Here is a 26,349-nt window from a genome sequence, read left to right on the forward strand (position 1 = left end):
ATTCCAGTCTCTCCACTAACGCTGTACGTGTTATAATTTAAGTTCTCGGAATATTAAATCGTTTCCCAGAACTTGCTCTATATTCGAATGTTCGTCGCAACTGTGTATCAACCCAATACAAAGTCCGCCCTCCAGTCCCCACGTCACCACAAGAAATATTTCACATTGTATCGTTTTTTTTTTCTTCTTTTTTTTTCTTTTTTTTTTCTCTCTGCGAGGGGCTAGTCTGTTGTTTTGCGGTGTGTGGAAGTAACTACCGAGCAATATTGACATAGCTATATGACCACACGAATGACAAAAGCAGATAAGAAGAAACCAGACGATAGGATTGTTCGCTTCTCCCATATAAAAGTTTGAACATTTACGAAGGTCTTCAGAGGGCGCATGCGGACCTTTCCCAGCAAATCGTAAGTACACAATTTTGCAATCTCTGTCATGAACACCGCATGCGCATACATTGACGCGTGTACCAAGTATGTTTCAAATACAAGGTCTCCCCGAGGATAACTTTAGCGTTATTTTCGCTGCAAAAAATAAAAAAATAAATAAAGTACGCATTTCCAAACGCCTCTACTCTTCATCCAAATGTGGCACTATAGAGCTTCGAACCAGATGCCGAAGTATCAGAACCAAGAGCTTTGCTAATCAAAAGTTAAAAGTGATTTGCTTAAGTTTTCCATGGAAACTTGGGGGCCCGTTCTTCGTAGCAGACACCATTCATCCCCACGTGTTCGTAGGCTTCGTCAGCCGCCATTTTCCGATTAAAAGTTTGGGAAAATCACTCATAACTTCTGTACAAGATAACGCTTAGTTCTGGAACTTTGGCATCTATAGTCCGAGCCGCTAGCGCTACATTCTGGTCGAAAACTGAGCGTTAGGCAATGCGTAACTCATTTTTACAAAAAAAAACAAAAAAATTAAAGTATATATATATTTTCTTCTTCTTCTTCTTCTTCTTTTTTTTTTTTTTTGAGGGGGGGGGTGGGTAGCACGACACCCTGTGTTGTTTGAAAGGTTGCAGTTTGGCCTTTTTGGCTAACAAATGACGTCACATGGTTAGCGCCACCGTCAAGAACCTCTGCCTTAAGCGCCGTTCACACTCTTGCGACCGAGTAAGACCGAGAGAGACCAGACCGGTTTTTAGGCCTCTTGTGATCTCTTAGAACTAGCTCCGCTGCAGCGCATCCGGTCCTAAGAAGTCGCAAAAGCTTAAAAACCGTTCTGGTCTCTATCGGTCTTACTCGGTAGCAAGAGTGTGAACGGCGCTTTACAACTCGTTGCTTCGGACATCCTTGCGGTAGGTCCGCAAATAAACCTGTCATCGTCACCACCGCAACTCACGCCGCGTCTTTTGTGTGATATATAAACAGCGTGCCTGCGGCTTACGAATGTTTAACCAACACGAAATTCCGTTTTCTTCTGTTTTGTTTTTCTCTACAGTCATATCGCTTTTGCCGTTTAGCGAGGAATAAAACGAGTTCCCGCTCCTGTTCGTAAAGCTCCAATCTCGTTTTCCCCAGGCCTCGGAAACCATGAAGTCTGCCTGTGCACTCATTGCGTTTCTGTCCGCGGTCCTCGTGGAGTCGCAATCATCGAAATGCAGCAGAGTGCAGACAACAAATCGTAAGCATTCGGAAGGAACGAATAAAATAAACTTGAGTCAACGACAACTTAAGGAACGCAGGGCGAGCCTCTCAGCTACCAGTCAATTTACAAATTATTATTTTTTTTTTCAAGTGCCCCCCATTTAGTTGTTGCAGCGTCTACTACCCGAGTCAGCCATTATTCGGAAGCACGTACTCTGATCACGTATTGGGCACGGGGACTACGTCAGCGCTCGGCGAGGACTCGGATCCAATCAGAGGCTCCGTGCCCAATGGTTGGACGGATGGATGGATGCTAACGGATCTGCCCTTTATAACGGGCGGTAGCTTGCGCCACCTAGCGCGATGGGGATCTTGAAAAAGGTATAGCCAGAAAGGAGATCCGGAGAACACACTACGGAGCAAGACGCGTGAACATGATAATCCGCGCACTGCATTTCTTGTGTTCTCAGTGATTATCATTGATTTCTACGATCAAAGGGTGTCTACCACAATCTGGTTTGTGAAAGTCAAAATCGGGCACGAAACACGTGCAAAAATAAAAAAAAAAGTCTAAGTGAAAGACAACAGTAATTCAAAACAACAAAAAAAATGACGAACTTTCTTTTTTTTTCGCATACGAATATCGTATTATAAACGTTTTCTAAGCTAGTGTTATCTCTTAAGAATATCAGTACAAAATAACAATAATTAACATGGAACCTTTCGTGTTGTCGGTTTTCGTAGTTATCGTGTCTCGACGTGCTTTCGCTCAAGGACTTTGAAGATCGATCGAACTATGAGACCTATAAGGCTTTCACTTTAATGAGATAAAAATACTGAATGTCAAATAAATTAATGCATCGAGCACTACTTGTGTAGACTTTTCGCCGGTCAGGAATCATAATATTCGGCTGTATCGTATCAATCATTTAAAAACTGTATTTTTTTTATGAACTTACGACTTCATTATTTCGGCAACAACCTCGTTTCCGTGGGGTGCTTTCTTTGTTGTAAGTCGATGATACTTATTGACAAAACCCCTAATCACAAAAAAAAAAAAGCATTTCCGTCCGTCTGTTTGTTCGTCCGTACACATTGACGTCACGTGAACTGACGTTACATGACCTATACATCGATTTAGTTTCCCGACAAAATTTGGCGGAAAATTGACGCCAGGTGACTTATGCACCAAGTTCGTTTCTCCCCTAGATTTAGCGAGGAAAATGATAAAAAAAAAAGGTTTTCTTCACTGCCCAAAACGACTGGTGAATGACTTCTAAAGAAATTTAAAGGATCGCTACTTAGATAGGGCATTTTATGCTTTCTGGGATTTTACAAGTGAAGGTCGCTGTCAATATTTCTTTCTCTCTTTCTTCACAGCACCGCGGGAAAAGCTTTTTCTCTGCTACTGGGGAGCGTGGTCCTACTACCGGGAAGGAGACGGCAAGTTCTCAGTGGAACACATCGACCCCTTTCTCTGCACGCACCTCGTCTACACGTTCGCCATTCTGGAGAACGACCTGATCACCGCGTACGACCCCTACCTCGATCTCACGGATAACTGGGGCTTGGGTGAGCGCTTGAAGGAGGTGCTACTACTGCACGTTTGTCTAGAGTGAACAGGAAATTAGCCAGCCCCAGAGGGCGCCAGATGTCTCTTCGCTGTTGAGCCACCACCTGTCGGTAGCGGGCCTCGATTTCAGAGTGTATCCCATCATTCGACCGGCGTCACGTGGTCTAATAATAATGATAATAAGAACAACAGTAACAAGATTCTTCATTTTCATTGACTACACTGAGAGACCCAAGGTGAAAAAAAAACTGTAAAGTACAGCTCGACGAGCCCTCAGGTGCCCACACTGGTCAACAGAAAGCGGGAAAAAGACAGAAAAATACCTAGAATTAGACCAAACTAAAATTTGGAAAATCAAGAATGATACGCCTAGAAAAACGGAAAACCCTAAAACAAAATCAAATACTTTGCTAACCTCATGTACAAAAAGAAACCTTTAAGTGTTTAAATGGTAGACCCTCTAAATTGACACAATTTATAAGAAAAAAAAATTTAATAAAAGTGGTGGTGTGAAATTTAACATATGGGAGTCGTAACTTGTTTGCGTAGTGAACATTCTCCATTTCTTTGTATTACGGGCTGTCTTGGGTAGTATCGCGATACTGTAATTCGTTACTTTTTTTTAAAGCTCTTATACTGTAACTCGATACATTTTTTTTTCTAAACACCTGTAACGATAACTTAAATACTTTTTTGAAAAAGTAACTAAAAAGTGTGTGCAAAAATATGTATACTTTTCGCAACAAAGAAAAATGTCCTTATTGCGGAGGTTGGGCTCCACATTAGTCCTCACAGAGTCAAATAAGAACTCGAAACTTTTTCGTCGGAGCAAAGTGCAGGCACAGAGGGCAGACGTTTTTCTACTTCTGTTTTCCCTTCTTTTATCGCGCGGAAAAGCGCATTTATCATTTGCTTTATTTGAACCTTTTTCTGCGTGGCTCTCTCACCCCGTCTTCACCCTTTCCGGCATCATCGAACAGCCCCGCCCCTGGATGGATGGATCGATGAATCCGGCTGAGCAGATCGGGCGGTAGCTTACGCCACCTAGCCATTTTGTTTTACCATTTAAGCTTAGAATATTTAAATGTGAAAACTATATTCACTTCGCACTGAAAAGAAAGTGAGGCTATAAAACTCCCTTGCCATTAGTCAAGCCTTCGGCCAAGCGACAGAGCTACCTCGCGGAAACACGCGACGCGTAGACACCCTAACGGTGGACTGTTTAAAGGGGCACTGACACATCAAAATCATATTTTTTTTTTATTATCCGAAACGATTGAAAACGATGCCGGGACATTACCCTCAAAATTTGAAATTTGGGAATTCAGTATTTGTGAAGTAAGAAAACAATTTCCAAATGCCGAATTCGAAGTTCCCGCGCGATCGGCGCCGGTGCCTTGACGTCAAAAATTGCGGAGACCTGAGAGTCCCCTTTCTTTCACCACTCCCTGCTGTTGCCATGGCGACCCAAAGCGAGGAGGAAAGGAGTGAGTGGCGGCGTTGCGGCGGACCGGTTTTGAGCGGTGTCGCCTGTTTTCCGTTGGAGGATACAAATCCAGGAGACGGCACCACAACGAACTCCCGATTTTTGGTATTTCAAAAAGAAGGGCCGTAGTGCGTTCGCAATTGCGTTAAAAAACATGTTTTAGGATTGCCGTAATTAAATGTTATAGAGATGTCGCCTACAAAGCTTCTAAATTTCCTGATTTTTGACGTCACCGATCAAAAGAAGCGAGGAGGCGAGAGGCGGGAAAATCAAACGCCAAAAATAAAAAGGCGCGCGCGCGCGCGGGAAAATTTTTTTTCGCGGTGCGGTTTTTTTTTGCGTGTCGATGACTGCAACTTGCATCGTTTTAGACAATAAAAATAAATACGACCTTCGGGGTGTCAGTGCCCCTTTAAAGGGATGCTGAACCGAAATCTGGATTCCTCAAAACCACTCTGCAAAAGCTTGCAACGGGATGCTACAAACACCAAAACATTACTCATACAGCGATATCTCGAACGGATGACCGTATTTTTAAAAAAAATTAGGCGCATTTGGCAAGAATGTTGACGTCGTGTTTCTCCAAGAAGGAAAGGGAATGGCCTCGCGTTTTCTCCGCCTCGCGGCCTTGAGGGAGCGAAGCGAAGAGTGGAGGAAACTAGGTATCTTGACGGTCACGCGCCTCGTCGGCCTGGTTCAATCTCGACTGCTTTTCCCAAAAATACGGCCGTCCATTTGAGATATCGCCTTACTATACTCCGTTTCACCTTATGTTGTACCGCAGAGAAGGCTCGAAGCGCGAGCTCATAGCGTTGGGAGCTGCTCTTAACGCACGAGAGCTAGTGCCGCCGAGATGTGCCCTAGAGCAAGGAGCTCGCGCTTGTAGCCTTTTCTGCGGTACATCATAAGGTGAAACAGACTATAGTAGTGTTGTAGGGATTGTAGCGTCCCGCCTACATCTCCAGCATAGTTTTTTTGAAATCCAAATTTCGGTTCAGGGCGGGACGCTACAATCCCTACAACACTACTAGTAAGGCGATATCTCAAATGGACGGCCGTATTTGTGGAAAAAGAAGTCGAGATTGAACCAGGCCGACGAGGCGCGTGACCGTCAAGGTACCGAATTTCCTCCTCTCTTCGCTTCGCTCCCTCAAGGCCGCGAGGCAGAGAAGACGCGAGGCCGTTCCCTCTCCTTCTCGGAGAAACATGACGTCAAAGTTCCTGCCAAATGCGCCTCTTTTTTGAAAAATACGGTCATCCGTTCGAGATATCGCTGTATGAGTGATGTTTTGGTGTTTGTAGCATGCCGTTGCACGCTTTCGCCGCATGTTTTGGGGAATCCAGATTTCGGTTCAGCATCCCTTTAACGCAGAACGTCTTGTGAGGGGTGATAACGTAAATCTCAACAAGTGAAATGAAAGTCTTCTGAAGGTTTCAAAGAAATATAAATCGTAGTCTTTGTCTGTTGTCATAAGTGTCGTCATAGTTCTTTTTTTTTAAACAAAAGTATCTTGAAAGTAACCAAGTTACTATGACGAAGTAGCCGTAACTGTAACTTAACTACATATTTTACAAACTACCTGTACCTTTAACTAATTACTTTTTTTAAAAGTAACTCACCCAAGACTGGTAACGGGCAGGGTATAGAGGTGAGTTTACCTTCAGCAACGCGAGGTTTTTCACGAGCACCAAAAGGAAGAAAGAACATAGATCTTTGAAATTTCTAGGTTTAAAAAATGTACATAGTCTGTATGGGCCGCCAACATATGCTTCATAATTTATTTTAGTCACGCCTACGAAGCTCAGAAGCCACGCACCCTCTCTCCCTCTCCCTATTTGCGACAAAACAAAAAAAAAAGTTTTTGGTGTAAACATTTTGTTGCCGTAAAACGAAGCCTCCGACATTGTTAAAAAACACTGCGTGTGCACGCAAAAAAAAAAAAAGAAATCCTCCTTTTGTTTAGCAGGCGGTGTGCAAATCAACCAGACGTATACAATCTTCAAGACGAACAAGTCGTGGAAATATCAAACAAAAGAACATGCGCCGACAAAAAAGTTTAGTAATAAAATTCGAAATATTCTTGCGAATCATTTTAGAACTAACTTCGCGCGCCGCAGTTACACAATGTTTCAGTCACGTTGTAGAAGATGCAGGGTGAACTCCATTCATATATATTTTTTTTTATTCTAAAATCCGTTCCAGCAGTTTAATTTATACGAACCGATGAATCCGTGTCCCAGAATACAAACATAGTGCCGCAAGCTCGAATTTCAAAATAACACGTTTTGTCGGCTTCGGGGGGCAGTAACTAGAGAAATAAAATATTAATAGAATAACAGAAACTTTAGTGCTATAAACTGTAGAAGCGCTCCTTGTTTTCAATAAATATTTCAACTCAAGTCCTGCATACTAAATTGCCTCTGATTCAACCTTGCTAGCATTATTGTACAAGCTTTCTTTTCACAAATGTACAATCCCATCCAATTCGAGCTCCTCTTCCTCTCGCCCCCCCCCCCCCCCCAAAAAAAAAAAAAAGGCATGTACAAGAAGTTTAACGATCTTAAGCGGCGAAACCGCGACCTGAAGACAATCATTGCCATCGGTGGCTGGAACGAAGGATCCGAAAAGTACTCCAACATGTCGAAGACGGCGGAGGGGAGGAAGCGCTTTGTGGACAGCGTCCTGGAATTCCTCGACCGCCACGGCTTCGACGGGCTCGACCTGAACTGGGAGTACCCGTCACGGAGGGGAGGGTACCCTGAGGACCGCGAGAACCACGCCCTACTGCTCAAGGTAAACACTCCGCGGGCATTTTTACAACACCGTTTTCCAGGGACCGATTCAGACGTAGGCACTGATACACGATCTCTGGACGACGTCAGTATTCGGAAGAACCTATTCGCAGTGACCCCCCCTCTTACGTCGTAGTGATTTCCATAGCCGGTTTTAGAGCGCAGCTCTTAGGCGCCCGTCTCGGGATTGAGCGGCGTCGGCATCGGCGTCGCCGTCGCCGTCGGCGTAACCGCGCGGTGCATTATGGGAAAATTTTCCCGACCTCGGGATAACCTCGGGTTCCTTCGGGAGGACCTCAGGTTCCTTCGGAAGGACCTCGGAGGACCTCAGGTTCATTCGGGAGAACCTCGGGAGGACCTCGGGTTCCTTCGGGTGAAGAAGAGATAGCTGAATATAAGCGGCGAATAGCCATATGCCCACAAAAGGCTGGAGGTCTCACTGAACCGCGGTACTCTTGATTATCGTTCCGAACTCTCGATAAACTGATATTACGACTGCGAACAAGAATTTAAACGCAATAGTCTATTTTAAAAGAAAAAACATCATGACTTATTTTATTTCGTGAAGTTGGATGACCAGCGAAGTTGTTTAGCACACGACGCAGACCCACCCCAAGGAAACTAGACACGCGCGACGGGACCGCCACCCAGCGGAAAGTAGACACGCGCGACGGGACCGCCACCCCGAGAGAGCGGAAGGAAAGGTAACTAGGCGCGCAAGTGGCTTGGAACGACGACAGAGAGAGCGATGCGAGAGTAGACATGGCCGACGCGGGTCGCACAGCGGCAAAATCTTAGAGAAAGCTCTAGTATCTACCTGAGAGTCTACTGATCTTGAAAATGGTGCCTATTGATAACTAATCTACTGAAAATCCATATCCAAGTGATGACCGTATAAGGTTTTGCACAGAATGAAGCGGTTGTGCATCAAATTCGGGACCTGAGTTTTCGTTGACGCACACGAACATCCCACGGGACCCTAACCATAACCAGCCCCCCCCCCCCCCTCCCCGCCCCCCATCCCTCTTCGCTGTAAAAAAAAGAAAACTATTACACGAAGTTTTGCGAGTCACCAATACGTAAATGGCCCTACCTAAACGTCGCCTTAGAGTCGTGGTTATACAGCTAATTCATCGTGCTTGAAGCTTGTTCGCAAATCATTCTGCCATCATATCTGCAGCGATCGCACTGTTTTTTTTTTTTGTTTTTTTTTTTTTTTGCATGATGTACGAGCAGCATGGCTGCGGCTTTACACTATTTTGTGAAGATTATTATTATTTCTTTTTTTTTTGCGATTTGTTCTTCGACTAATGAAGGATCCGTGAAGAGAAGTAACGGAGTTCGACCGGCCAAAGCACGAAATGAACAGGAGTCCCGGTCGAATGCTGACGCAGGGCCTCGTATCCAATCTGGGCCACGCGCTGGCCTCCGATAGATGACGTAGCAAATCCAGTGCGGATTTGTTCGTATTTTTGTAGAGCAACCCGTGTTTGCACATCGTTTACGTACATACAGCAATTTCGTTCAAATCTCTAATATCGCGGATGTTTAGAATGTTGAGAAAAAACCAAACTCGCCGGTTCAACATTTCTTTTCTTTTTTTTTTCTTTCTTAACTGAGGAAACAAAAAAGTACTAAAAAGAAGAAATTGGCTGCCGCTTTAGCTGCGAGACCTACTCCTTCGCGCTCGAAAATGTTCAGTTTAGCGTTACTCTCTATGCTAGGCCATCCACGAAGCAGAATCGTTTACTCTTGCACCATTTTCAGGAGCTCAGAGCAGCCCTGGACCAGAAAAACCGCATGCTGATCGCCTCCGTATCTATGGGAATCGAAACCGTAAACGTGTCCTACAACGTGCCCGAAGTTATGAAGTAAGTACACGCCGCTGTTCCATAGGTCGAGCCTCACCAGTCACACGATTCGCACATCGCATACAAAAGACACCGTGGTCGCTGTAGTCATGACAACATGTGCGGACAGGCCTCAAGAATGTTCCAAGCATGTTTGCCCCATACATGTCAAGATTGGAACATGTCTACAAACAGTTCTTGCATGACCAATCTGACAGAACGGTCATGCGAGAGAAGAAAAAAAAATGCTTTAGACAGTGTTTGCGGACTCGAGACAGACATATACGCGACGACAGTGATGCCAGACTTCGTGCCCGCTGGATAACGTGTATTTCTGCGATGCAGTCACAGAAATAAGTGCACAGTGGGACAAACGAATGAAAAAGCATCGATAAATTAAGTTGCTCTCTGCCTGCTGATTTCGTACAACTGCAGTCGATTAGAGCTGTCACAAAAGAGCTTAGATCTATGTGTATAAGCTATGATTTCTGATTTTGATTGAAGGGCTGTTTGAGTCGCAATCAGTGTGTTTGTTTGCTTGTTGTTGTTGTTTTTTTTTTTTTTTCGTGCGTACGCTTTTTAATGTTTGTATGTGTTCATTTTTTTTTTGTATTGTAAAATTCAGTAGCATCTTTTCTGGTTATGTCCCCAGCACAAGCATCTGCAGGCTTTTGCGGACCTGTACGTAATTCTGTATATACATATACATATATACATAATTAAAAGCACACATACAATATACACAGTAAAATAAATAAAATATATACATATATATTAAATTTATTTTACTGTGCAATACATTTTGTTGTTATTTTTGTTGTCGAAATGTTCACAGCCAGGACGAAATCGGAGATTCTTCAATGTTTGCTACGAGACTACGTCATCCCCTTTGGAGGTCACACTAAACCAGTGTTGCGCAGTTGCCACTCCAGATTTCGAATGCTTACAGAATCATTCCGCACTTTTGCGACCCCAGAACGAAATGGGAATAGAATGGCGGCAGTGTTGGGAGGGATGAAATGGATTGAGATCAGGTGCCTCTTGCCCGGAGTGGATTGGGAATAGAATGGGCTCGGTTCTTATGCGAGCTGTGTCGATCTTTAGCTATAATCTGGTCTGCTCGTGCAAAGCTATCCCGCACTCAGAGTGACCCTTGAAACAGCATCGTTGCACCTTAGGTGAGTGACGGCTTGATTGTCTGATCGGCTCATGCTTTTACGAGGATAAAAGTGGCGCGTCCAGAGTGAAACAACGGGAACTGAAAAGCTGTAGAGGAACAAGATGTTGTTTCAGGCGCCGCGAGACGTGACAGAGTGGCTGTTGTAACCATGCGCAATTAGCAGGTAGCTGTAACGTAAAACTATCCGCTTTCAGGCGGGTTCTATCACGTGATCCTACAGTCATTTTTGCCGGCACTGGCAGCACCATAGTGACTGCACTTTGTCAGCTGTTTCGTGTGCTTGCAGCAGTGCATGGAGATTTGTGGCAGGTATACGCGGCATCGCTTCTGACAGATCACTAGCGGTACTGTTGTGCAGGAATTTGAAGCAGAGAGCAAGATAGCTTCTTCGTGCGCCACGCATGAACTAAACATTTTTAATGCCTCGTGAAACATACAGCACGCTGACCATGTATGTGTGGAGGGTACGCGATTCGTTTGCGAAGAAAATGGGTAGTTTTAATTTCTGGTGTCTGTAGCGATACTTTTACGCTTGATCGCGCGATCAATGTCTGCAGCGACACAAGATGCCACGAAGCGATTAATGCGGCCATCGCTCGGGCTTAGTAGAATTAGTGCCTTGGGGAAGCATTTCTCATACTTTTTCAGTTGTCTGCGTTTAAAAACGTCAGCTTTATGCCGCTTTTTCTTTCTTTCGGTAACACAATGTAGCTAAAAAGTTCCACTTTTTTTTTTTTCTTTTTGTGGGTGTGTGTGTTTAGGAATTATCAGAACGGAATGGCAGCGTTCGGCCATTCCACGAATGAGAAGGGGTCCAGTGACTCCATTCCTAGATGTTGAAAGGAATGGAATTGTCGGAAACTCTGATTCTCCAGAATGGAGTTGGAATGGAATGTGGCTGTCTATTCCGCAAGACTGCACTAAACCACGGCTGTTCTTAATTGTAGTCTTAATATTCAGTGTTGCATTGGCTCAATCAATGTAAACAAAACACAGAACGGCACGATTTTACTCAATCTACTCTTTCCTGAGAAAAATATTGCAATGTAAGAAAACAGTTCGATAGATAAAATTTAGAAGCCAAGTGAAATCACGCTATCTAACAGCAATCGTCTGAGAGAACAAATCCTATTCCCAAAACGGTGACCATTTTGTATACACTTGCGCTAAACTCTGTCGCAGGTTAAAAGGCTGACGACCAGACTCGAATTTCTGCGAGGCAGACGATCCTCCTCGCCATCGGGGCGAAGGAAACAGGCAACTGTGGACAGGGTAGAAGGGAGTAGAGAAGGAAGCGAGGGAAAAGTGGGAAGCGCCAACTGGTCGTCGGTCTTTAAGAGAAGCAGGACAAGCTCTTCTCGCCAAGGCCCACCACTATTTCCACTTTACCAGAGCGAACGCTGGAGAGGACGCGAGGGGAATCGCGCTTTGACTCGCGTCTTCTCTCTCATCTCCAGCATTTGCGCTACTAACGTGGAAAGAGTGGAGGACTTTACGGCAGGAGCCTTTCCTGGTATTCTTAACCTGCCAACAGAGTATATAGCTCCCATTATCCGCGCAGTTAAATTCCATCTCATTGGTGACCCCCAGACCTGGACAGGGGTTCACACTTCAGTTGGCCCTGCTCTTCATTCGAAGAGCCATGGGGGAATAATAAACTAAACAGAATAAAGTGGAAAGAGGTGGGAGGAGCTTCCCCTGAACTGTTAACCTGACCCCGATTTAAAATAGATTTAGCTTGGTGGCATCTGTCCCGTTCTAGAACTCCCTGACTTGCCGCCTGTTTATTCAACAGGTCCGTTCACCTGCTCAACGTGATGGGCTACGACTTCTTCGGCGCCTGGGAGAACTACACCGGACACAACTCTCCCCTCCGTGCGAGGAAGGGCGGCAACGAACTGGAGCAGACATTCAACGTGGTACGTGTTTGAACCGGGGACGAACGAATTTTTAAGTGACACCCGACCGCACAAAGACGATCCGAAACTGCGCATAAAGCGAACACCCTCGAACCCGCTTGAACCCATCGAAGCCGACTTGCGCCGCCTAACCGCGGCTCGCGTTAATAGAGAAACGGGAGAGGCCTTGTTCCGGGTGTATCGGGCGAAAGTGACACCGCCTGCAAACATGTTCGAAACATACATACGTACGAAGCCAACATATACCTCGAACGAGCGTGAGGCGTGTTCGCAGGTAATGCATGCCATCACGTCTGCCCCGCTTGTTTGTTCGTCTGGTGTGGCCCAGAGAAAAAGGGGATTGCCAAGAGAAACGCCACATCTTTTGCATGGCGTATGGACAGCGTGTCAGATTCCTGATTGAGAAAACACGCCCCCCCCCCCCCCCCCCCGCCCTAAACATTTACACATACGAAATCCGAGGGAGGCGACATGACCATCCTGACCCCCCCCCCCCCCCCCCTCCTCTAAATTTGCCATCGAGCGCGGCATACTGCCCAAGTCTAGCAACTAGAGTGACAAACAGAAACAACACACACCGACCCACCACTAGCACGTGCAGCACCCAGCGAAGGTCAAGCTTTCAGTCTCGGTGTTTGTGAAGCAGGCACTCGAGTGTTTGCCAGCCTGCCATGATACCTTCGCGTGCCTGCTGCACATGTTTGAGGCTTGTCGGTGTCGGCTGTTTCTGTCTGCCGCGCTAGTGGGACTCGGATTGTGACAGCTTAATGGCATAAAGCGGCGACAGTCTACCGTATTGGCAGACAAGTCGCATGGAGAGTACGCTGTGGTTCGTCTACAAAGCATTTCGTTAAGGCGCGTGTGAGAAAAGAGTGAGCTCAATTCTGGTATGGTAAAACTCGATCGTAAAGCACCGTGAGCAATCAAAATCATAAATTGTAACATTGATGCAAACCGAAAAGCTCTTGCCATGACAACTTTCGCTAAATTAAAGGGACTGCTTGTTCTGCCAATTCATTTAGATAATTCTTACTCCTCAGGCTATTACAGAACATTAGTTTCCTCCACCACTACATAATATTGTGATATCGCACTTTATTTAACCCTAAGTTGTTTATGTTCTTTTTTAGAGCGCAGCTCTTAGGGGCCCGTTCCCGGCTTGAGCGGCGTCGCCGTCGGCGTCGCCGTCGGCGTAACCAAGGTCATCCCAAGGTCACGTGACCCCCAAGGTCATGTGACCCCTCCCAAGGTCATCTCAAGGTCACGTGACCCCGCGTGACTCCCAAGGTCACGTGACCCCTCGAGGTCACGTGACCCCTCCCAAGGTCATCTCAAGGTCACGTGACCCCAAGACCCCACGTGACCCTTTGAAGGTCACGTGACCCCCAAGTCACGTGACCCCCGAGGTCACGTGGTCTCCTCCCCAAGGTCACGTGACCCCCAAGATCACGTGACCCCTCCCAAGGTCATCTCAAGGTCACGTGACCCCAAGGTGACCCCCAGGTCACGTGACCCCTCTGAGGTCACGTGACCCCCCTCCCCGAAGTCACGTGACACCCCCCCCCCCCCCCCGAGGTCACGTGACCGCCCCCCCGGAGCATATTAAAGAATGAGGGGAGGAGGAGGGGTCTACCCTCCCCTCAGTACCCTTCACTCCTCCTCCTCAAGAGCTGCGCTCCAATTCGGCGTTACAGGGATTTGTAAACGGCTTTCACTTTTTTTTTTCACGATAGCTGCAGGTGTAACCTTGCGGTAAGGTTAACTTTGTATACTACTGCTACTGCACTATACATCTGTTTTTTCCGTCACTATATGTAACTCCCCGAATGGGCCTTTTTAGTGAAATCAGATCAATTAAATCAAACGAAGCAGAATTTAAGCTCTACGTTAATGGGACTTCGCATATGCTGTTCTTTAAAGGGGCGATGCAACGATCTTTGTACTTTGCGCAAATACAGGTTAGAACGAGTCCCTGACGTTAATGACCACATTCGTTTTTCACCACATGGAATGGAAGTAGCAGAAAAAATAAAAGGAAAAGGAGCAAAGTTCACCGCCTCAGTTGGCTGCCAGAACAAACGACCACGTGATCTAGAGCTAATTATATGTCGCCAATGTTGATCGTAGCCACGCGCTGGGGTTGGCGAAGCACAGGACACGCGCTGGCTGATTCCCAAACATTGTTATGGTGCGGATATTGTCACCATTGCAGCGATTGGACACGGGCCACTGCCCGAACGCTTGGCGAGCTATTGGCTATTGGCGACGTGCGCGACTGAAAGCGTCGCTGTGGTCGGCCTTCCACGATTGGCCGAACGCTGACTATGACGTCAGAAAAGGATTTATCATCGACGGAAATAAGAGGAATGAAAGAACTTTAATTTTGACGGTGTTGGCAGTGTTCCTTTGAGAGCGCAATGATTTCAGGCTTCCACCATGCTATTTACAAACACCATCGAACTTGTTGTTGGCAAGGTAATGACGTCACAAGGGGGAACCATAGGCGGGCGCCACCATAACATCTCGCCGCTAATCACGAGCCCAAATCGAGTGCTCACGCAATGCTCAGGTCCAGTCTGAGTCGCATTTAAATACCGTCACTGGGGATACTGCGACTCCCCACGCTACGTCATCAAGTTTAGCGGAGGAGAGATTAATGAAAACGCTCGTTTTTGTCCTTCGAATTACCCCGCAACAAAGGAGCTCCTTGGTTAGTGGCGTTGCGTGCGAGTACACTTGGGTTCCACTAGTGCTAAGCTCGTGTAAAGTGAAAAAACATTCCAAGCGAATATCGTTGTGCGGCCTCTTTAATGTTCCGAAGAATAAAAAGGACCTTAAAGCGTTTCAATCCAGCAACTTATCAATTAGTAAATACATTTATTAGACAGTTTGTAGAGCGTATGCTGTAGAATAAAAGCACAATCCGACTTCAGGATTTCGCTTAATCGCCGACACTCTTTTGATTTCTGTCAGCGTTAGTACGTTTTAATGTGGAATGGAGTGAAACGACCGTTTTTTGAAATTCTCTGAGGGTTACGCTTTGGTAGGGTCAGAAGCATTTTACAACACAATTTAAAAGGGCAAATGTTTCTAAGGGTGGCGCAAGCACCACCAACTTTATTTTACTTTTATATGGAGTTAGTCGTGGGCGTAAGTACCACCAGATAGAAAGGCTATCGCCACTACAATCCATCCATCCACCGCAGGAAACCGGCCTCCAGTTCTGGATCGACAAGGGAGCCAACGTCAGCAAGATGGTGTTAGGACTGCCGCTCTATGGACGAACCTTCACCCTGGACGACCCCAAGAACTCGGGTTACTTGGCCCTTGCCACTCAGCCAGGCCAAGCGGGAAACCACACCAAATTCGCCGGGTACCTTGGCTACAATGAGGTACACTATCTTAGTATATGGAATTACTATATACGGGCACTGTGCAAAGTATTTACAAGATAAAATAAATTCTATCTTAAATAAAGTAGTAAAAAACTTGTATGTAGATGAAAATAGACCTTTACATTACATTTACAATTGAAAACGAGCGTGTTGGTTAATAGATACAAAACTTGAAAGTATAAAACAGAGAGGACGAGGACGAGAACAGGACATCTTTCATTTAGCAACAACATAGAATGGCACAACGATAAAAAACCGCCCCCAAGGGTCTCAACGTTCTCAAAGAGGGAAAGGAGATACTAGCTATGAAGGAAAGGGAATACACTAAAAGAAAAGTTTGAAAAGCGCATCAGTAATCAAGTTATTTTCGATTAGTTAGAATTAACCTTGGTCATTGTCAGTGATAATGCAGAATTATTCTTGTTTGCAGTCCAAAAAGTGGTACAATTCCCTTTTTGGACTGCAAACAAGAATAATTCTGCATTATCACTGACAATGACCAAGGTTAATTCTAACTAATCGAAAATAACTTGATTACTGATGCGCTTTTCAAACTTTTCTTTTAGTGTATTCCCTTTCCTTCATAACTAGTATCTCCTTTCCCTCTTTGAGAACGCTGAGACCCTTGGGGGCGGTTTTTTATCGTTGTGCCATTCTATGTTGTTGCTAAATGAAAGATGTCCTGTTCTCGTCCTCGTCCTCTTTGTTTTATACTTTCAAGTTTTGTTACATTACATGTATCAACATTTGGATATTCAAAAACTTAGTGACTTACTGGAATTAAATATTATAATTCAACATCAGTTCAGCGATAAATATAAAACAAAGTATATCCCGATAAGAAACCTAAGGCCTAAAAATTTATTCCAAGAACCAAAGGTTAAGACGAAATATGGAAAAGCAGTCAGAGCATCATATGTAGCTAGAGTGTTCAATAAGCTACCACCAAGAATAATAGAAATTACAAAAATAAGCGAGTTAAAACGTGAGTTAAAACAATGGTTTATCAACAGAAAAGAGCTGCAATAAGCAGAAGAGAAGTCTACCAGGGGTTGGAATCTAAATTGTGTAGTATTGTGTGTGTTATTTTGTAGAGAGTTATGGAGTAAAGGTGTATATATGTCTTGTTTTCATTTTTTTTTTCGTTTGTTTGTTTGCAAAGAACTGAACAAGTGTAAAAAAGGGTTGTTATAAGTGACTAGAGCTCTGTCGCTGCCCTACGCACAAGCCGCTTAGGCTTATGTGGGGTATGAATCTCTGTAAAATTGTATGTGGAAAAAGATGAAATAAAGATTATTATTATTATTATTATTATAAGAAAAAAAATGGTCTCAAAGGACTAACGGCAGCATTTGGTCCTCTGAACTCTCGTTTGTTCCTTGAAGAGACCATCTGTTTCGAGCTAGGTACCGTGCACAAACGCTGAGGACTTACTGCGCTCGACCGGGGCTAACCGAGAGGCGTGCGCAAGCAGAAGCAGCTATTGGTCCTTCTGAGACAGGGCGCATCTGTCCAAACGCGTGGACAAGATGGCGGCGCCTGCTGCACCACCGATGGCCAGCGTTAACGACGCACTTACTGTTTCCGAATGCAGGGGAAATATTCACAGACAATCGCAGCATCACATATTGCAGGAGGGGCATATGTTTAAGGGTTTACGGCTGGTTCACACCTTTGCGTTTGACTGTGACCGAGTGCATTGCGGTCTCTCCGCTCAACACACTGCACGCTGGCGCCATGTATCGGATAGACCTAGAAGTATGGCCAGTACTCCGAGCTCAAGTATTTGAAATACGCATTTAAAATACTTTCAGTATTTTGTATTTCGTATTCAATTACATATTGGGGAATGTCTTTGTCAATTGAATTAGGTTGGCGATTCAGCCTACTTAATAACATAATAATTAGGGCACAAAATAACGAAGACGGAGCTTGCCTTGTGTACACCCGTCTACCTCGTCTTGTTTATTTTAGTTTTTTTGTGTGTGTTCTATTGTTATGCGCGTCGCCGAGCGAGTGCGTGCGTGGCCGAGTGGTTACAGTGCCCGCAACGCACAACCGCCCTGGAAAGAAAGATTATAGAAAGAGGGTGGGACCAAGTGTTCTGTTGTTTGTTTGTTTGTCTTTTTCTCTTTGTCGGCTCGAAATTTTTCGTGTATTATTTTAGTAGTGTGCATGCCTAGTAGTGTATGCAATCACTGACCTGGCCATGTGGCCGGTATGTACCAAATGTATACTTCTATAAAAAAAAAAAAAAAAAAAAAAAAAAAAAAGCCGAGTGGTTACAGTGCTTGGCTTTCGTGCGGAGGCCCCGGGTTCGATTTCTGGGAGCGGAGGTGTCTTTTATTTGTTCTTTCAATTTAGCGCTTTCGTAAGTTCGAGAAACCTTGCCGCCTTTTCGAGGTCAAAATGTTCTACGCCGACTGTTCCAGAAGCCCACGCGTGTAGAAAAAGGGGTGTACGTGGCGAGCCGGAGTCAGTTTCACCCCAGCGCTCGATCCTGCTGTTTAGCCGACATTGACGCCTGCGACGCAAGCGTTCTTCTATTTTATTTCGGGCACAAGTTCGCCCTATTTGATGTTTAGTTTCTCCAGTTAACCCATCGCCTTATCCTTTGTCATTCGTGACAATATTTACTGTTTAAGTACTTAAAATTGAATATTACAAATACAGCCCCCAATAACAATTTTTGGACACTGCTATTAGCAACCAAGTCTGGTAGTCGACACTCTTCGCGAAAGAAGCAGTATGCAATGAGCATGACTCTTGCTGCGCTTTGCTTAAAATAAACGTCGACGAAAAAAAGGAAAAAAGTAAAACAGGAAAATGGTGGGATGATTACAATTATTGCCTTTTTGGTTCTGTCATTTAATGTTTTTAATTTGTAAAATTAACGGTTTTTCTTTTCTTAGTGGATTTTATGCATTACCTAAGCCCTTTAAGTTAGGGTTACAGTTAACACATTCTTTTTTATGTTTTATTCACCTATAAAGTTGTGACAAATATTTCTTGTTTATCTTTAGAGCTGCAACATTCTTTCTAAGCACTTGATCCTTACTGTATGCAAACTCCGCTTTTTATTTGGGCATGGTCTTTTTTTACCTCTGTTAAATTGAAATCTAAGATGTTAACCTTTGAAAACAAAATGTATTTGAAACAGTGTTTAAAGTTGATCAAATACGCTCGTTGTATGTGTTTCTTCTATTGAAATACTTTTCTTAGAAGTGTAATACACTTTGTAATTAAATACATTTTTGTATTTAATTACAAAAAACCTTCCTTCAGTCCATAGAAGGTTGGAAGCCTTTCAGGTGGACCCGACAAATGGCGGCAGCGCGCGCCAGTTCTTTAGGCGGTCTCCAAAAACTCCAAAGCACTTGGTCACAGTCCAACGCAAACGTGTAAACAGACCTTATTAAAAGCAAGTAGTTCAAGGCTATATAGACTACGAGGAATTCCGCTCGTCCCTGCAGTCGGCACATTCGTGAGAATGAGGTTCAGCTGCTAGAAACAAGGGCCGTGTTCCAAAATTTACTCGATCTTACTCCATGGTAAGGGTTTTGTACCCTTTTGGCGTTCTAAGACCTACCCGTGTCCAGCGTTTTTCAATCTGTGCTGTCACGTGACACGATCCGCTGGAGTAACTCGGATCCATTTGGGTAAGATTTGGAACACAGCCAAGATCAATTCTGAGTCCCCCGCACAGTCATGCTCCGCAGTTCACGTCAGATTTCCGATCTCAGCCGACACTAAAACCCGATGGAGCCAATAAAAAAAACTGCGAAAGTGCATCGTCACAGCGCTGATCGTCTTTGTGCGTTTGCTATCGGAGCGCAATTTCGTCTGTTTCTCTTGTAGGGGTTGTGGTGGCGTTAGAACGCCGATCTCTGATTGGTTTTGAATGAAGGATAGTGGGTAGACCTCGAGACAGCTTGCTTTGAGGTCTCCCCGCTATACCCCAACAAGAGCCAATCAGAGCTCAGCGTCTTTCTGACGTCACTGCAACTCCTGCGCAACAAGCAGACGACTTGCTTTCCGCGTAGATTCCACAGGGTGGCCCTCTTGACTAGCTCTGCTGAGATTATTTCTTGCGACACAGATCTGCGTGTTGCGCCGCCCTGGTGGCTGGAAGGAGACTCGCGACCCCGACGTCGGCGCACCGGTGATCGTCAAGGGAGACCAGTGGATTGGCTATGACGACGTCGAGAGTTTGAAAAAGAAGGTGAGATTTCACAAGACCGATCGTGAAAGCGCCCCAGAAATAGAGAGATCGCTCCACTAACATCCGCTTATCTGAGAAGCTTCAGTCCCAAAGCCGCAGATGACTGCTGCTGTCTGTCGTCATGCAGCTCCCCACTCCAAATGGTAGATACAAAATTAGTATTCGTGCGCTTGGCTTGAGAATGCGACACTTGTTTTCAACTGTCGTAAAGCACAATCGCATAAAATTATGCAGGCAGTTTGAACACAGGCGGTTTCTACAGATGCAGCACCTAAAGGGCTGTTTTAGCAGGACACGTTTCCTGCTGAGCGCAGCAAAACAATCGTGCCCGCCACTCAAAAAAAAAACAAAAAAAAAGTTTAGCTTTTTTTTTTTATTTTGGGGAAGAAGGAAGAGCAGCGGAGCTGCAGCTTCTTTTCTCGGCGGTGGCTTTCCAGGCGAGCGATCTGCTCTTCTTTCGCAAGGGACTCTGAAGCGCTCGGCGCAGTGGAACTTGAGGCGATAGCAGCCTCGCGCCAGTTCCGGAACCATTCGTGCTGCTGCGCACATTGCCGCTCGTTCCGTTCCCGCTCTTCGTCCTCCGAAGAAATGTTGCCGCCATCTATGAGCGACGGCGGCAAGCAGACAACCGGCAAACACAACACTCTGGACAGCTACCGCCACCTATGAGCGACGGCGGCAACCAGAGTGTTGTGTCGACATTTGTTTGGTACCGGACACGATCCTGAGGGCACTATAGCCCTTAACAGCTCCGCTGTAAAAAAAAAAAGTGAACGTTTAGGCGCACGGGTACGTTTTCAGCGAGAATATAAACCACACAAACTGCACGGTTTTCCTTATCGCCTCTTTTTCGGTGTCGCCTCCTTCCCTTTCTTATTTTCGGAAGGTTAAGGATTGACAACAAAAGCAGAGGCCGCTTTCGTCCTGCAAACGCTCTGCACACCAGAAAGCGTGTCTTGTTTCAACAGCCTTTAAAAACAAGTTTACTCCCGAACCCAGACAAGGGCAAAGTACAAGGAACATATCGGAGGGAGCATCAGATGTGTAAATCGAAGGTGGTCTATTTGTGTGTAGCTTTTGCCAGCGCAATCGTTAAACCCTCGTGTTTTTTTGTTTTTTTTTGTTTGTTTTTTTTTTGTTTTTTTTTAATTAGTGTATCTACGACTTTCACTAATTTAGTGTACTAATATTCTTGTCTTTTGCTTTTTTGTTAGTTTGTAATTCTAATGGCCGGGTTAGTGTGCAGCTATCCTCCATTTCACCTTACGATGTACCGAGGGGGAGGTTGCGAGCCACCAGAGCCAGTCCATAGCTCGGAGTATGTCACGTGACCCTCCGGTTGGACGTACAGCACCCGTGAAGCACTGGATCGGCTAAGACGATTCGTCGGCCTAGTTGCGGTCACGGTGGTTGCGGTACATCATAGTGTGAAACGGACCACAACTTACGTGCTGCCAACTCCCAAAAACTCGGGGGATTGGTGGCCGAGTGGGCTAGCGCACACCAGCTCGGAGCACGTGGAGCTCGCGCTGCAGAACCCAGGGATCCTGGGCTCAATCCCCACCCCTGCCCGTTTCGATCGGTCGTGTATCACTACTGCGTGTTGCACGTTAAAGACCCCAGACTAGCGGTTGTACTGCACTGGTACAGGGGAAGTCGAAAAAGCGTTGACGGCGCCCCATCGGCCGTGTGAAGCCAGAAGTGTAGACTGCCGCGAATGGCGCTGTTGTCGAAATTCGGAGGACGTGGCTACTGTAGCATGGGATATGGGCTTGCGTACGTTTTCAGATGGTTTCTGTTGTGCCTATAGTCGTTTTCGCAATTTGTTTTCGTGAATGTCGAGTGCTTGGCATTGTGATTACATAGGTTCGAGTCTTGTCGCTAAGCAATGAAAACGAAGAGAAAAAAGGCAGATGCGCACCGCTACGCGCCAGCATGCAAGACTGGTTACCCCGGTTTTCACAACATTGCTCAAGTAAGCTTTAAACATTAATTCATAGACGTTGAAACACTCATAAAGCATACACAGGCCACACTAATGAACCGTTAAGATCAAAAACAGCTACGTTTGGCGCGAACTTCGCTGGCAGGAGTACTCCGGAATCGAACACCAGCGCTACCTGGTAGGTTCAACACGAAGCGCCTCACCTGGGGGCCGGCTATTTTTCCACTCCTATTCTAGTTCAATGCAGCACTGGCTAAATTGCTCATGTACAGCGAGTGACTCGTCGCAACTTTGAAATGGCTGACCAACTACACGCTGTCTAAATATCCACACAACCCCAATTATTCTTCCGAAAACTCCCGAGCAAGATCAACTGCCTTTTCACAGCGGCTGAGCTTCGGTTCAAGCAGTACAAACTGAAAGTGCGTTCATCTGCACGGCAATATTCGGGGCTTGAATTATTGCGTTCATGCTTCTCGCTCGTGATTGGTCCTTTGGCGATGTTATCAGCTGGTGCTGCAACCTCATTGGCTGCGATAATAAGATTCCCGAGACTCGACACGCCCTTCGTTTTTTAAGTTGTCAGTGACGCTAGGCAGAAACGGTGATAGGACACCAGACGCTCGTACTAAGCGGGTTGTCGGCACAGTATTTACGGTCACTCTCGCAACGCAGGTCGCATTCGCCTTGTCCAAGGGTCTTGCGGGAGCTATGGTCTGGTCCATCGAAACAGACGACTTCAGAGGACACTGTGGGGATACCAAGAATCCACTCCAGAGTGCCATCAAGGAAGCACTGTGTCTTACGCCGGTTCCGCCTGACCCGTGTGTCTCAGGTCGCCGATGTGTCCCGTGTGACCCAGACGACTTCGGAGGAGACTGTGGGCGCACTGAGAATCCACTGCAAAGCGCCATCAAGGAGACACAGCGCCCTACGCCTGTCCCGCCTAACCCATGTGTCCCAAGTGGCCGATGTGTGCCAGACGACTTCGGAGGAGAGTGTGGCCGTACCAAGAATCCCCTGCAAAGCGCCATCAAGAAGACACAGCGTCCTACGCCTGTCCCGCATGACCCATGTGTCTCAGGTGGCCGATGTGTCCCAGGTGTCCCGCCACTCACCACCAAGGCTCCGGTGGTGACCCGACCCAGTCGAAAAGTGACTCTACCCACTCAAATGGTGACCCGACCGACTCCAAGGATGACCCAACCCTTCGAGTGTACAAAAAGCGGTATCTTCGCCCACCCAAAATCGGACAAGATGTATATACAATGTGTCCTTAGGTACGATGCTTATCAGCGCCCGTGTCCTCCAGGCACCACCTTTAGCCCCGAGGAACGGCGGTGTATACACGAAGCGAAAAGTAAGCGGGCGAGGGGGTTATGAAGCATCATAATCTAAACCCTGAGACACGGATAAATAAAATAACGGGCAAGAGGACTCAATATCTCGAGCGCAGCTGGGTTTATTCGCAAAAGAACAGCCATTTATGGCCCTCCACACAGACAGAAAAGACAAAGAAACATGCTGCCGCAGAGGTTTGACACACCTGAGCCATAGACTGACCTCCAGGCACCGCACCACCAGCAGACACCCGCCATCAAACTACCCGACATGATAATGTCCGTCAAGGCTGTGTAAACCGAGCGAAAAACTGCATACCTACCCTCCGACTACCTCACCCCTCGACAAAAACAAAACCTCACAACAGTAGGAACTTTTTTCACGCGTTCGTTTATCAGTTTTCGTGGTATCTTATACTCAAGGTTTCCTTTAAGCTTATTTTACATTAATCTCTTTCTTTGCACAAGATTGAAGTTTCTTCCTATAATGGCGAGCGCGCATTACATTCAGAAATATGCTTGGCTAGATCAGATAATGTAAATCACAGCCGTATATGTAGAGAGTTTGGCCACTTATTAAGAAGTATAGGAGACAAATGAGGACGCGTCATTGGCCGAAAGCAGGCTGGCCGTGTTCCAGGTGTCTTCACAAATTCGAATGTGGCCAACCAGGAGCCGTAAATAATACCCTTGCGGTGGTCGCGAGAAACAAACTTAGTAAGTGCATCGGCCTAACTCTCTGTGACTGAAAATGTGGTGCACGTTATGTTTCAATAAGAGTCATTTAGAATCATGGTGGAAGAGTGCAACTAGCGGAACGATCGACATAATCCGTACGCCAGGCGCGGAGGGCCGGAAATCTGCTGGTCGAGCGGTCAAACTTTGTCCGAGCAAAACAGAGCTCGAGTGGTACATTCGTTACATCTTTCTGCATGATCATGATCGAAACATCACTTGCAGTCTATTTTCAACCATGAAGGGTTATTACACTTAACTCTTACGCGCTTATTAAAGCGATTAAAACGGTTTCTTACTACCACCGCTAGGGGATTTTTTTTATCGGCTTCTGCTTGGCCAAGAGAAGATGCCAAGCCCCCTTTCTGCGTCTGGTGCACTCCCTGGCTCTGCCCGCGCCTCCCATTGGCCAAAATCTCTGTACACACGGCTCTCATGTAGACATTTTGGACACTTCTTTTGTGTTCCAAGAGGCGGTCATTAAAACCGGGGTCACACTACTCATGAGTAGTGCAGAAGACAGTAGTACATGAGTAGTACAGAGACTCCGCACAAAAAGTCGACGCTATAGAAATGGCTGATATCGGTTTAGGGGGTCACAATGCGGTCATACCCAAAATATCCCGGCAAACCGACGCCGCATTCCCGATTAATACCAATATTAAAAATTTTCTAGCGGCTGGGTTAGCTGCCCGAAAGCGGGTGAGCAACGCTGCACCAGGTGAGCTAGTCAAGCAACACTGGGCAATGACGTAGGTTTCGTCCTATGCTCTCGTACGGACACCACGGACGCTTCGTTTTCCGTGGCATTATGCGATTCTGCTTACGGCAAGAGGTGCTTACCGCGTTCTCCTGTGTTTTCCTATTCTTGCTTGCGTCCTGGGAGTTCATTTAACTTCAGCATAGCTTCCGCGACCGAGCGAAAGAGAGCGAAGCGGTGCTGCTCGCTCACGCGCGTGTCGTGGAGCCCGAGAGTCTCGCCGGACTCGCGCTGGGCAATGCCCAGCACGATTTGTAGTGCTGTGGGTTGCCCCAACAATGCGGTGCGAAACCCGGAGCTGCGGTTCCACCAGTTCCCAAGGGACCGGAAAAGGCATAGGGTGTGGGTCAGTGCCGTTCGCCGGATAGACTTCGGAAGACCGTCGACTCCGAGCTCCAACGCGAAGCTCTGCTCCCAGCACTTTACGCCAGACACCTACACACGGGATCTACGGCTGCTGACTGCTGTAAGTTTCTCCACGAAACGCGCGTATTTAAAAAACAATCTGGTGCCGTTGCTGTTCGCGTACTGTCCGTCGGCTCCTTCAGAACAAGCGGCCGGTCGCAGCATCTCTAACTAGCGTACACATGAAGGCACCTTAGCTTTAACAACTTAGACCGCTTGCGGATACCATCTGTCCATGTGTCTCCCGTTATTCCTTTTTTTCTTGGTCCGCGAGCAAGAAACAAATTCAGACACGCTGCACCGGTACTGACCGCGTCATATTATTTATAGCAATCGGATTCGCTTTTCGGCCGACAAATTTCTTAATAAACACTAAAACTTACTATATTTGGTGCATGCTTACAAAGTGCAGCGGTAAAAAAGAAAATGTGCAACTGGCCTTGTTTTGAAACTCCGCGTGCGACTGAGCCGGCCGTGTCGTTGCGTCAACTCAGGAGCGCGGAACGAGATCTACGTCATGCCGTCGACGCGCCACTGATTATCAGTGTTGCCAAGCTACTTGAGTCGATAGTTTCGGTTTCGCCGTGCCGCTGAAACGAAACTTGGATAAGCGATATCTAAAAAACTATACACGCTACCGAAAAACAAATTATATCTCTCTAATTAGGCTCGCCGACTTAAACTAAACAGATCATACCCCCAAAATCAAAAATGAAGTGGAGTTGCCCTTTAATTAAGATTAGCAGTGCTTGTGGTGAAGATGGTATAAAAGCCCAGCCTGTAAAATCAGTTGCTCACTTAATTAGTACGCCAATCTCACATATATGTAATCTAGTTCTGAGTACCGGCATATTTCCCGATAAATTAAAGATAGCAAGAGTGTCGGTGATTCACAAAGGAGGTGATAAAAATGACGTAAACAACTACCCAGGCCAATCTTCGTTCTCCCCATTTTTTCCGAACCCATAGAGCAAGCTATTGGTGCGTGACTAATAAATTTCTTTAAACAAAATAATGTTATAGCGGAGCAACAGTACGACTTTCAGAAGCAAAAATCGTCTGAATGGGCGCTGCTAAATATTAAAAAGAAAATAATTGACAATTTTGGGCATAAGCTACATACAGTAGGAGTGTTTCTCAACTTCAAAAAGTTTTTGATT

The 26,349-nt window shown here is 46.0% G+C and overlaps 1 protein-coding gene across 1 annotated transcript; it reads left to right on the forward strand.

The window, feature by feature from the left end:
* Positions 1–390: 390 nt before the first annotated feature.
* On the forward strand, positions 391–23,386 carry LOC120847767 (chitinase-3-like protein 1). Its single transcript, XM_042288850.1, has 9 exons — positions 391–407; positions 1,521–1,623; positions 2,967–3,158; positions 7,183–7,439; positions 9,206–9,309; positions 12,264–12,387; positions 15,594–15,779; positions 19,882–20,004; positions 22,625–23,386. The coding sequence occupies exons 2-9, from the start codon at positions 1,533–1,535 to the stop codon at positions 23,330–23,332; spliced, it is 1,785 nt and encodes a 594-aa protein (XP_042144784.1). The 5' UTR covers positions 391–407; positions 1,521–1,532; the 3' UTR covers positions 23,333–23,386.
* The last annotated feature ends 2,963 nt before the right edge of the window (positions 23,387–26,349 follow it).

Source organism: Ixodes scapularis, unplaced genomic scaffold (genome assembly GCF_016920785.2).
Source record: "Ixodes scapularis isolate PalLabHiFi unplaced genomic scaffold, ASM1692078v2 PGA_scaffold11__112_contigs__length_91849675, whole genome shotgun sequence".
NCBI lineage: Eukaryota > Metazoa > Arthropoda > Arachnida > Ixodida > Ixodidae > Ixodes > Ixodes scapularis.

What these genes read in the sequence shown, in the direction of transcription:
- LOC120847767 (XM_042288850.1), top strand. Translation starts at nt 1,533, where the DNA reads ATGAAGTCTGCCTGTGCACTCATTGCGTTTCTGTCCGCGGTCCTCGTG. An exon ending in ACCACGCCCTACTGCTCAAG is followed by an intron (nt 7,440 to 9,205) that starts GTAAACACTCCG and finishes CACCATTTTCAG; the next exon opens with GAGCTCAGAGCAGCCCTGGA. An exon ending in GGTACCTTGGCTACAATGAG is followed by an intron (nt 15,780 to 19,881) that starts GTACACTATCTT and finishes CTTGCGACACAG; the next exon opens with ATCTGCGTGTTGCGCCGCCC.